Source organism: Lethenteron reissneri, unplaced genomic scaffold (genome assembly GCF_015708825.2).
Source record: "Lethenteron reissneri isolate LAM-NWPU_2019-01 unplaced genomic scaffold, ASM1570882v1 scaffold_1449, whole genome shotgun sequence".
Classification (NCBI taxonomy): domain Eukaryota; kingdom Metazoa; phylum Chordata; class Hyperoartia; order Petromyzontiformes; family Petromyzontidae; genus Lethenteron; species Lethenteron reissneri.
The window spans coordinates 24,529-37,339 of record NW_026891167.1 but is presented as its reverse complement, the minus strand read 5'-3'; the positions used below and the strand labels follow the sequence as shown (position 1 = coordinate 37,339).

The window sequence follows — 12,811 nt, the reverse complement described above, 5'->3', positions numbered from 1 at the left end:
GTCAGTTTTGTTGCCAGATAGAAGGGTAAAAAAACAATTATCATATTTTTCTACTGGCAAATGAGGTTCCAATGGTGTTAAGCCAAATTGTGAAAAATTCACGATGCCAAATAATGCCGAGTCGTAACTAACTTTGCCATTCTTCCAAATCGTGCCAAGGCCGCACCAAACCGTGCCGAGTGTCGTGTCGTTGTGCGGTGGAGCAGAGGCCCCCGCTGTGCCCTGGCGAAGCGTGGACGGCGACTTCCTGACGCTCAGGGGGCTGCACAAGGGATACACCGCCATGTACCAGTGTGAAAGCTCCAACCGGCACGGCACCATCCTAGCCAACGTCATCGTTCAAGTGCTGGGTGAGCGGGGGGGGGGCGGGAGGGGGGGCCAGGCCGGCCCCCTCCAATCCAGCAGCGGTCTTCTTGACCACGTTCGTGCCCTCCCTTCTCTCGCTTGCGAAACGTCCATTCCGTTAATGGAACATCTTTGCCAGTTAGAAACCTTGAGGCTGTCTTGCCGATGATCCATCCGGGTTTCACCAAGCCGGATTGTGTGAAGAGCTCACAAATACTTGAAAGAACTGGACAAAGTCCCATCAGGGAGCTCCTCCTGCAGGCTGTGTTGGCTGGGTCATGTAGCCCGCATGCCCAGCCACCGCATGCCCAGCCACCGCGTGCCCAGCCACCACGTGCCCATTCACCGCATGCCCAGCCACCGCGTGCCCAGTCACCGCATACCCAGCCACCGCATGCCCAGCCACCGCGTGCCCAGCCACCGCGTGCCCAGCCACCGCGTGCCCAGCCACCGCTTGCCTCAACAGATTTTGTTTGGCCAGATAGAGGGGGGCTAAAAGGGCATTCCCTTGTCATTCGGCTCTGTCTCCTCACTCGCTATCTTCCCCCCCCCCCCCCTTAGGTAAACCGCTCCCCACAGTCGCTGGCAGCAGCTCGGAGCCGGGAGCGGTGCCACGCGGTGAGCTGGCGTGGCCCAGCACCACGCCGGACGGCAGCAGCAGTGGCCTCTGGGGCGCCACCACCACCACCACTGCCGCCACCAATGCCGCCACCACCACCGCCCACACCACCACCACTGCCACCACCAATGCCGCCACCACTGCCGCCACCACCACCGCCCACACCACAACCACTGCCGCCACCACCACCACCGACACCACCACCACTGCCGAAACCACCACTGCCGAAACCACCACCACCACTGCCGCCACCACCACTGCTCACACCACCACTGCTCACACCACCACCACTGCCGCCACCACCAATGCTGCCACCACTGCCGCCACCACCACTGCCCACACCACAACCACTGCCGCCACCACCACCGCCGACACCACCACCACTGCCGAAACCATCACCACTGCCGCCACCACCACTGCCGCCACCAATGCCACCACCAGCGCCACCACCGCCGACACCACCACCGCCCACACCACCACCACCGCCGCCACCATCACCGCCGACACCACCACCACCACTGCCGCCACCACCACCACTGCCACCACCACCAATGCCGCCGCCAACACCACCACCACCGCCGCTGCCACCACCACCAATGCCACCACCACCGCTGCCACTGCCGCCACCACCACCACCACTGCCGCCACCACCACCGCCGCCACCACCACCACCACCAATGCCACCACCACCACTGCTGCCACCACCACTGCCGCCACCAATGCCGCCACCACTGCCACCACCACTGCCGCCACCACCACTATAACCGTCGCCGCAAACACCGCCAGCAACGCCACCGATACCACCACCACAAGTACGCGTCACCGCTACGACGGCATGAGCACACCATCACCACGCACGCCGCCAGCCGGCGTCGGAAGTGCCAACGCTGGTGAGTCCCTCTCCCCCCTTCTGCCGTGACCGCAGTGACGCCGAAATGTGAACTGCCTCGCCTGTTACACATTCTGGCGAATTGCCCGATGATGCTGGATGCAATTATGATTCCAAAGAACACAGGATGAGATGTTATTATCCTTTGTGCAAGCACTTCCAAGAGTTCATGAACAGTGAGCCTGGTGAAATTTGGGGAGCGCATCGTCAGTAGTGAACCTTTGGGTCCTAGGGTGTTTCGGCCTTTCATACTATACACCCTCCCCAAAGGCGGCCAGCGACAGGGTGATCAATCCTACGCTTGCGTCCCATTCCCAATTAGTCATAGGAGTTGCCTTGTTGTTGATAGCCAACATCCCATGGGACTATGCATGGCAGGGGCGTCCTCCTCCCTGAGTCAAGCATTGTTGACTGCATACCTCCTGGCCCTCTCACTTTGGGGCCCAGCTGGGGTCTTTCCTCTTCATCCAGAGCCACTGACTGCTGCCTTCTGCCGCCTCCGATACAGCTCTGATTGCCGAACGCTGGCTCTGGCCCTTAATTCCCAGGTCTCTAAGCAGTCTGGTTGTAGATGTTGAACAAAATTACCACAGAAAACGTCGTACTCAAATTGTAAATGTTGTGGCTTCAACACACCGGTGGGCTAAAGCAGTGAACTATTTGTCTTTTGTCAACGTGACACTTTTTTACTTATTGGCCGTGTCGGGTGGTGGAGGGTTATGACACATTTATAAATAACGCGATCTAAACCCAAAAACGTTGATTATGAATAACATTGGTCGCGAAAGCCTACGTGTTAAACTGTTACACAGGAGTTTGTGGGTTGAATCCCGACGATGGCTGTGTGTTTGTAGTTTGCGTGTCTCTCTCCCTGAGGTTTGCATGGATTTCCTACACAATTGGAAGTAAAAATTCGTGGGAAAAGTCCACAATGTTTTTTATTTACCCAACAGCTGAAATAGAGGCAGATGAATCATTGTGCAAAAGATGGCGATGGCTTGTGGAGTCTCCGGCGGGGGGTTCATTTATCAGTAGATGGATCGTGGCCGCTAATTATGAAAGACAAACCAATCCCACGGGGTCAGCACTGCAGTAAAATATATCTGGGCCAGTTCTTTTATGGAGATCAAAGGTCATTGGTTGTGGCATGGGCGACCTATAACGTCCCCGGCTGCTGTACTTTCCTCTGCCTCTCGTTCTTCACGTTCTGCAGATGTAGATGCCACTGGTTCTTCACGTTCTGCAGATGTAGATGCCACTGGTTCTTCATGTTCTGTAGATGTAGATGCCACTGGTTCTTCACGTTCTGTAGATGTAGATGCCTCTCGTTCTTCACGTTCTGTAGATGTAGATGCCACTGGTTCTTAATGTTCTGTAGATGTCACTAGTTCTTCACGTTCTGCAGACGTAGATGCCACTGGTTCTTAATGTTCTGTAGATGTAGATGTCACTGGTTCTTCACGTTCTGCAGATGTAGATGCCACTGGTTCTTAATGTTCTGTAGATGTAGATGTCACTGGTTCTTCACGTTCTGCAGACGTAGATGCCACTGGTTCTTCACGTTCTGCAGATGTAGATGCCACCAGTTCTTCACGTTCTGTAGATGTAGATGCCACTGGTTCTTCACGTTCTTTTGATGTAGATGCCTCTCGTTCTTCACGTTCTGCAGATGTAGATGCCTCTCGTTCTTCACGTTCTGCAGATGTAGATGCCTCTCGTTCTTCACGTTCTGCAGATGTAGATGCCTCTCGTTCTTCACGTTCTGCAGATGTAGATGCCTCTCGTTCTTCACGTTCTGCAGATGTAGATGCCTCTCGTTCTTCACGTTCTGCAGATGTAGATGCCTCTCGTTCTTCACGTTCTGCAGATGTAGATGCCACTGGTTCTTCACGTTCTGCAGATGTAGATGCCTCTCGTTCTTCACGTTCTGCAGATGTAGATGCCACTGGTTCTTCACGTTCTGTAGATGTAGATGCCACTGGTTCTTCACGTTCTGTAGATGTAGATGCCACTGGTTCTTCACGTTCTGCAGATGTAGATGCCACTGGTTCTTCACGTTCTGCAGATGTAGATGTCACCAGTTCTTCACGTTCTGCAGATGTAGATGTCACCAGTTCTTCACGTTCTGCAGATGTAGATGCCACTGGTTCTTCACGTTCTGGAGATGTAGATGCCTCTCGTTCTTCACGTTCTGCAGATGTAGATGCCACTGGTTCTTCACGTTCTGCAGATGTAGATGCCACTGGTTCTTCACGTTCTGGAGATGTAGATGCCACTGGTTCTTCACGTTCTGTAGATGTAGATGTCACCAGTTCTTCACGTTCTGTAGATGTAGATGCCACTGGTTCTTAATGTTCTGCAGATGTAGATGCCACTGGTTCTTCACGTTCTGCAGATGTAGATGCCACTGGTTCTTCACATTCTGCAGATGTATGTGTCTCTGATTCTTCACGTTCTGTAGATGTAGATGTCACCGGTTCTTCACGTTCTGTAGATGTAGATGCCACTGATTCTTCACGTTCTACAGGTGTAGATGCCACTGGTTCTTCACGTTCTGCAGATGTAGATGCCACCAGTTCTTCACGTTCTGTAGATGTAGATGTCACCAGTTCTTCACGTTCTGTAGATGTAGATGCCTCTCGTTCTTCACGTTCTGTAGATGTAGATGCCACTGGTTCTTAATGTTCTGTAGATGTAGATGTCACTGCTTCTTCACGTTCTGCAGACGTAGATGCCACTGGTTCTTAATGTTCTGTAGATGTAGATGTCACTGGTTCTTCACGTTCTGCAGATGTAGATGCCACTGGTTCTTAATGTTCTGTAGATGTAGATGTCACTGGTTCTTCACGTTCTGCAGACGTAGATACCACTGGTTCTTCACGTTCTGCAGATGTAGATGCCACCAGTTCTTCACGTTCTGTAGATGTAGATGCCACTGGTTCTTCACGTTCTTTTGATGTAGATGCCTCTCGTTCTTCACGTTCTGCAGATGTAGATGCCTCTCGTTCTTCACGTTCTGCAGATGTAGATGCCTCTCGTTCTTCACGTTCTGCAGATGTAGATGCCTCTCGTTCTTCACGTTCTGCAGATGTAGATGCCTCTCGTTCTTCACGTTCTGCAGATGTAGATGCCTCTCGTTCTTCACGTTCTGCAGATGTAGATGCCTCTCGTTCTTCACGTTCTGCAGATGTAGATGCCACTGGTTCTTCACGTTCTGCAGATGTAGATGCCACTGGTTCTTCACGTTCTGCAGATGTAGATGTCACCAGTTCTTCACGTTCTGCAGATGTAGATGCCACTGGTTCTTCACGTTCTGTAGATGTAGATGCCACTGGTTCTTCACGTTCTGGAGATGTAGATGCCTCTCGTTCTTCACGTTCTGCAGATGTAGATGCCACTGGTTCTTCACGTTCTGCAGATGTAGATGCCACTGGTTCTTCACGTTCTGGAGATGTAGATGCCACTGGTTCTTCACGTTCTGTAGATGTAGATGTCACCAGTTCTTCACGTTCTGTAGATGTAGATGCCACTGGTTCTTAATGTTCTGCAGATGTAGATGCCACTGGTTCTTCACGTTCTGCAGATGTAGATGCCACTGGTTCTTCACATTCTGCAGATGTATGTGTCTCTGATTCTTCACGTTCTGTAGATGTAGATGTCACCGGTTCTTCACGTTCTGTAGATGTAGATGCCTCTCGTTCTTCACGTTCTGTAGATGTAGATGCCACTGGTTCTTAATGTTCTGTAGATGTAGATGTCACTGCTTCTTCACGTTCTGCAGACGTAGATGCCACTGGTTCTTAATGTTCTGTAGATGTAGATGTCACTGGTTCTTCACGTTCTGCAGATGTAGATGCCACTGGTTCTTAATGTTCTGTAGATGTAGATGTCACTGGTTCTTCACGTTCTGCAGACGTAGATACCACTGGTTCTTCACGTTCTGCAGATGTAGATGCCACCAGTTCTTCACGTTCTGTAGATGTAGATGCCACTGGTTCTTCACGTTCTTTTGATGTAGATGCCTCTCGTTCTTCACGTTCTGCAGATGTAGATGCCTCTTGTTCTTCACGTTCTGCAGATGTAGATGCCTCTCGTTCTTCACGTTCTGCAGATGTAGATGCCTCTCGTTCTTCACGTTCTGCAGATGTAGATGCCTCTCGTTCTTCACGTTCTGCAGATGTAGATGCCTCTCGTTCTTCACGTTCTGCAGATGTAGATGCCTCTCGTTCTTCACGTTCTGCAGATGTAGATGCCACTGGTTCTTCACGTTCTGCAGATGTAGATGCCTCTCGTTCTTCACGTTCTGCAGATGTAGATGCCTCTCGTTCTTCACGTTCTACAGATGTAGATGCCACTGGTTCTTCACGTTCTGTAGATGCCACTGGTTCTTCACGTTCTGTAGATGTAGATGCCACTGGTTCTTCACGTTCTGCAGATGTAGATGCCACTGGTTTTTCACGTTCTGCAGATGTAGATGTCACCAGTTCTTCACGTTCTGCAGATGTAGATGCCACTGGTTCTTCACGTTCTGGAGATGTAGATGCCTCTCGTTCTTCACGTTCTGCAGATGTAGATGCCACTGGTTCTTCACGTTCTGCAGATGTAGATGCCACTGGTTCTTCACGTTCTGGAGATGTAGATGCCACTGGTTCTTCACGTTCGGTAGATGTAGATGTCACCAGTTCTTCACGTTCTGTAGATGTAGATGCCACTGGTTCTTAATGTTCTGCAGATGTAGATGCCACTGGTTCTTCACGTTCTGCAGATGTAGATGCCACTGGTTCTTCACATTCTGCAGATGTATGTGTCTCTGATTCTTCACGTTCTGTAGATGTAGATGTCACCGGTTCTTCACGTTCTGTAGATGCCACTGATTCTTCACGTTCTACAGGTGTAGATGCCACTGGTTCTTCACGTTCTGCAGATGTAGATGCCACCAGTTCTTCACGTTCTGTAGATGTAGATGCCACTGATTCTTCACGTTCTGTAGATGCCTCTCGTTCTTCACGTTCTACAGATGTAGATGTCACCAGTTCTTCACGTTCTGTAGATGCCTCTCGTTCTTCACGTTCTACAGATGTAGATGTCACCAGTTCTTCACATTCTGTAGATGCCTCTCGTTCTTCACGTTCTACAGATGTAGATGTCACCAGTTCTTCACGTTCTGTAGATGTAGATGCCACTGGTTCTTCACGTTCTGCAGATGTAGATGCCACTGGTTCTTCACGTTCTGTAGATGTAGATGCCACCGATTCTTCACGTTCTGTAGATGTAGATGCCACTGGTTCTTCACGTTCTGTAGATGTAGATGCCACTGATTCTTCACGTTCTGTAGATGTAGATGCCACTGATTCTTCACCTTCTGTAGATGTAGATGCCACTGATTCATCACGTTCTGTAGATGTAGATGCCACTGGTTCTTCACGTTCTGTAGATGTAGATGCCACTGGTTCTTCACGTTCTGCAGATGTAGATGCCACTGGTTCTTCACGTTTTGCAAATGTAGACGCCGGTTGAACTCACTATTTTTGGTCCGAACAGGCAACTGGACACATGAACAAGTTTGTTTGCATCTCTGAATGTTGGTGCGTGTGTGTGTGTGCGTGTGTGTCCCTAGTCCAACAAAAACAACCCCCTACCTCCTCGGACGGCAACGCTGTGGTGGGCAGTGCCGTGGGGGGAGGGGCAATTTTAGATTGGCCTTCCCTTCATGGCGTTGGTAACCAGCACAGCGGCCAAATGGGGACTCTGGACGGGTGCGAGTGGCTGGTAACCCCCCCACCTTCAACTATCTACCACTAAACTGCGAGTGAAATTTTTTATTAAGCTTGTGCCGGAGGCCCCGGGGGGGGGGGGCAGGCGTCTAGGACGTCTCCTGGCCAAACCCCATTTGGCGGAGCCAGGAGACTGAATCCTTACCCTCAGGGCTCATCCAGAAACAACAAAAAACCACTGCCTGTGGCCACGTGGAATGTTCGAACGCTCATTGCAGAGGAGAGGCTACCACTTCTCTGTAGGGAGCTGGACCGGTACCGTCTGGATCTTTGTGGTATTCAGGAGGTCTGGTCGACCGGCTCTGGCTCCTGCCACCATGAGGGGTGGAAAGTCCTCTACTTGGGGCAGGAGGCTGCCAAACAACAGGGAATGGCTCTTCTTCTGAACAAAATAATGAAGGGGGCGTGTGAGTGTGGCGGTGAGTTGTGGGAAGCTGTAAGCACAGGCTACTTTGGGCTCGCCTTCCCATCAACCAGAGGCGAGAATTGGTGGTCGTGGTTACTTATGCCCCCACCGAAGACGAACATCCATGGAGGGAAGCAGGCAAGGCCCATGAGTCAGATGCCTTATATGACCTCCTGCCACAGGTGCTAGCTAAAATGGCCCCTCGGGATAGAGTCATCCTGTTGGGTGACTTCAGTGCCCGAGTTGGTCATGATGCTGGCACCTGGTCTGGAGTGATTGAAAGGCATGGGCCAAATCAGCTCAATAACAACGGCAAGGGGGCTGCTCGATTTTTGTGCAGCCCATGGACTTGGATGCATGCCTGGTCCAAGCAAGAACATCTGCTGGACTACATAGTGACGGAACAGTCGATGCGGGCCCATGTCCTTGACACCAGAACCTACCGTGGAGCTAATCTGCCCACTGACCATCGACTTGTCATCTGTACGATGTGCCTGCCATTCTTACACTCTGGTGGTGGGTATACACCCACCACCCAGGACCCCATTCAAACCCATAGTGACATGGTCTCAGCTCGCTGATGAAAGTTGCAAGCGAGAATTTAATCATCGCTTGCGGCTGTGGTTGGCAATGTCCCTGACTCCTGATGTCGAGGGGAAATGGGCGAGGTTTAGGACTGTGGCTCATGCAGCTGCAATGGCTGCTTTTGGTACACGGTCCCCCAAAGACTCTGGCTGACAGAGAAGGTGTTCAGGCTGGCTGAGAAAAAGCGACAGGCCTATTTTCATTGGCTACAGCAATCACATGTCGGAGAATGAGGAGGCTTACAGCAGCCTTCGCTCGGAGGTTTGGAGAGCCGTGAGGCGCTGCAAGGATGGATGGTTACGGGTTTCTGAAGAGATGTAGTCTGCTACAATGGCCCGCGATCACAAATCGCTCTTTAATTCCATTAAAAAAATGAAACCTGCAGCGCCACACCATTAGGGGAAAGAACGGTGATCCAATCTCTGATTCCCAGGAACAGGTTTGCTGATTTGCTAAGCATTTCTGTGAGGTTCTGGGGGAGGGAAAATCCCTCAGCCTGGAAAACAAAGTGGCAAAAGTGGGGATGACCCTGTTTAGGCTGCGGTGCCTCAAATATTGGAATAAGAAGTCACCCCCTGTGAGTGGTTGGCTGAGGTACCATCTGTTGAGGAAGTACTGAAGGCGATCCAGAGCCTGAGACCAGGAAAGGCACCGGGAAGAGATGATCTCCCAAGCAAAATGCTGAGGGAGGGTGGCGTTTGTGCACAGACTGCCCAACATGACATCATAACAACAGTCTGGACCACTGGACGGGTTCCGCAGGATTGGAAAGATGCCCTGGTGGTCCCCCTCTTTAAGAAGGGGGACCGCACAGACTGTAACAACTACAGGGGTATCTCACTCCTCAGTGTACCGGGAAAGGTCCTGGCAAGGATTATTCAACATCGCCTTGCTAGGCACACTGAGGAGAGGCTTGCGGAACCCCAATGCGGTTTCAGGAAAGGGCGGTCCTGCACAGATGCCATATTTTCTGTCCGTCTGTTACAGCAGAGGTGTAGGGAATTCCAACAAGACCTACATCTCTGCTTTATTGACCTGGTCAAGGCCTATAATACCATCAGTAGGCCTGGGCTCTGGGTTGTTCTTCGTGCTTTCGGAGTCTCTGACCCTCTGCTCACGCTCATTAAGGACCTTCATGATGGTGAGCGGGCCCGGGTAAAACTACATGGCCGGGAGTCAGAGCCATTCCCTGTACACCTTGGGGTGCGACAGGGATATCCTCTTGGCTCCCACATCATTTAACATCTAATTCGGCCACGTAGTTTGTGAAGACTTCAATAGCTCTACCGGAGGAATTTTTATACAATGGGAGGCTGATCGTTGCCCGGGTGCGGTCAAGCAACGGCTCCCTATTGCTCAACCACGTTATGTATGCTGATGATCTGGTGATTGCTGCTCGCTCAGAGGAGGAGTTGGAGGCACATTCCCGTCCTTCATAGTTGCCGACACTCGCTCACAGCACTTGCCCCAACAGTCTGCTAGGGGCTTTACGGGCAAACTTTGTCTTTGCCTGCCCTTCATCTCACTCCCTCAATCCGCAACGCCTGGGCGCAAGCAGCACGAGCCTCAAAGTGCACCTAGCCTGGCGCCTGTTGTTGTCGCGGTGGTTGTTGTCGCGGTGGTTGTCGTGGTTGTTGTTGTCGTCGTGCTACAGCAGCACGCTAACGTCACACGGGGGATCGTTGCGCCACGCAGAGAAGCCGGCGGCGGCGGCGGAATGGGCAAGCTGGGTTGTCCCGGCCGCGATCCTCGCTGTGTCCCTCGCCCTGGCGGCCACGCTCTTCTACCGCCGACGGCGCAAGCCCCGGTGGCCCACGTGAGTCGCCACGTTCGCCTCCCCGCGCCGCACTCGTGGGCGCCGGGCGGACGTCGGGCGGATGTCGGCGGGGTTGTCTGTGTGACGAGCCGCCGCTGTGCCTACCCCCCCCACCCCTCCCCCCCACCGCCCCCCTACCACCCCACCCCCATCACCTCCCACCACCCCCACCACCCCACCACCCCACCACTCCCCCACCCCACCCCACCACCAATCCCCACCCCCCACCCCACCACCCCCCACCATCCCCCACCACCCCCCCACCAATCCCCACCCCCACCCCCCACCACCACCCCCCCACCACCCCCCACCCCCCCCCCCACCACCCTCCACCACCCCCCCACCCCACCCCCAACCACCCCCCCACCCCCACCACACCACGCGTGCAGGGATGAACCCCCCACCTCCCCCACGCCACCGCGGAGAAACACGGAAGGCGACCGTGGCCACGTGAGTGGCACTCCACCGCCCAGATGCAGAGAGGTGGCTGGGCCAGTCCATCCATTTCTCTCTCCCTATTCCGTAGTATCGAGTGTCGTGTGTCATGTATAGTTTTTCGATTTAAAGATTTCGTGACTGCAGGGATTCATATTCTTGGTTCTTTCGGAAAAGTCACGTAGAAGGGAAATAATTAAATAATCAAAATACAACTATTACATTCTCACGACGTTTCGATTGCAACACAAGCAATCGTCATCAGGTGTGAAAACCACGGCAAGAAAATTGGAAAAAAGTGGCGTTTTTTTTTCTTAACGTCAGCACCGCGGACAGCGACTGGCGGTCTGAAAGTCACCGTCAGCGTGAACGTGACTAACTGATTATGAGTGTAACGGAGTGCGGTCTGAAAGGCACCGTTAGCGTGAACGTGACTAGATGGATTCGTCCGTCTGAACAACCACCAGTTGCTGTCCGTGGTGCTGACGTTAAGAAAAAAACGCCACTTTTTTCTAATTTTCTTGCCGTGGTTTTCACACCTGATGACGATTGCTTGTGTTGCAATCGAAACGTCGTGAGAATGTAATAGTTGTGTAATAAAGGACTCGACCACTGTATCTGTCTTGATGTCCTTTATTCGGGTTCGTATACTTTTACCACATGGCTCTCTTTCAGAGACCCTCCGCTTGGCAACCCGAGGCTGCCGTCGCTCCCGTAGCCTTTCTCTGTTCCGTAGCAGCCCCGCTGCTGATCTCCTTGTGCGGTCTCCCCGGCCGCCCTCACTGCAGCCCCACCGCTGCTCCCACTGTTCCGTAGCAGTCCCGCTGCTGCTGCAGCCTCACCGCTGCTCCCCGCTTCTCCGGGGTCGGTCACCGCTGGCCGACGGTGCCGATCCTTACTCTGTGTGTGTGTGGCGATCTCGCCACCCCACCAACCTCCGCCTTGCGTGGCCTTACTCTACTCCAGTCTCCAACAACCTCCCTTCTCTTCTGGTTTCTCCCCTTTAAGACCTGAACCCTCTCCCCCACGTGACGTAACTCCTCCCCCCGTGACGTCACATCCGGAAGGTCGTTTATGCCCGCATTACACCACCCTCCCCCGTAGAGAAAAATCCAGCCGACCTCGGCTGAACAACAACTCCAACAAGTAATGCGAGCGAACACGACCGAGACACACTAAAGGACACGAAGCATACACTAAATATAACAGTAAGAACAAGAACACAACACTAACAATCAACGAAATGTAAGGGATTTTGAACGTGTGCGGGTCGCCGGCCCGTCCCGGATGGTCGGCGGCCCTCCCGCAGAGCGGGAACGTGACGGGGTTTTAGGAGCGACAGGAGGAAGTCCTCCTGTCGCCATTGGAGGCCCGCCAACGTCCCGGTCCCGTATCCCCGAAGGCTCAGCCTCGGAGGTGTCCCGCGATTGTGCTCGCATCGGGGTCGGAAGGGCTGCAGGGCTCGGAGTTCCCGCAGTCCTGGCAGGCACCCCCCGAGCAGAGCCCCTCGTCCCCTGCAGTGTCACGGCCGGTCTGTCTGTAACAGGCACGACAGGCGCTCTTGCAAGATCAACGGACACAGGCAAGGGTGAGTCGGCAGCAACAGACCCCGGCAAGGCAACATCAGGAGATGACGCATCAGGTAGAGGGGCAACATATGGCTTCAAGCGCGACGTGTGAACGAACCAACGCCGAGATCCAAACCGAACACGCGCAGACTGTGGGTTGGGAACCTCGATGAGGCGAACCGGCCCTTGCCATGGTTTATGTAATTTAGGAGAGGTACCTGGCCGCACCTGTGGGCAATGGAGCCAGGCCATGTCCCCCACCTTCCAGGGGCAGTCCCCCTTAGAGCGTCGAGCGCACCGTTCGTTCCGGGCCTGGGCTTTGGCCGTAGCCACGCGGGCCCCTTCCCGCGCCTCAGTGACGCGGCGAACGGTGT

The 12,811-nt window shown here is 53.3% G+C and overlaps 1 protein-coding gene across 1 annotated transcript in view; it reads left to right on the top strand.

The window, feature by feature from the left end:
• Positions 1-12,412, top strand: part of LOC133362346 (neurofascin-like) — a 28,516-nt gene extending 16,104 nt beyond the window's left edge. The window contains exons 8-10 of the mRNA XM_061581274.1: positions 207-350; positions 907-1,187; positions 12,272-12,412. Of these exons, the coding sequence (XP_061437258.1) occupies positions 207-350; positions 907-1,187; positions 12,272-12,412 (566 nt within the window). The remainder of the gene's footprint in view (positions 1-206; positions 351-906; positions 1,188-12,271) is intronic.
• The last annotated feature ends 399 nt before the right edge of the window (positions 12,413-12,811 follow it).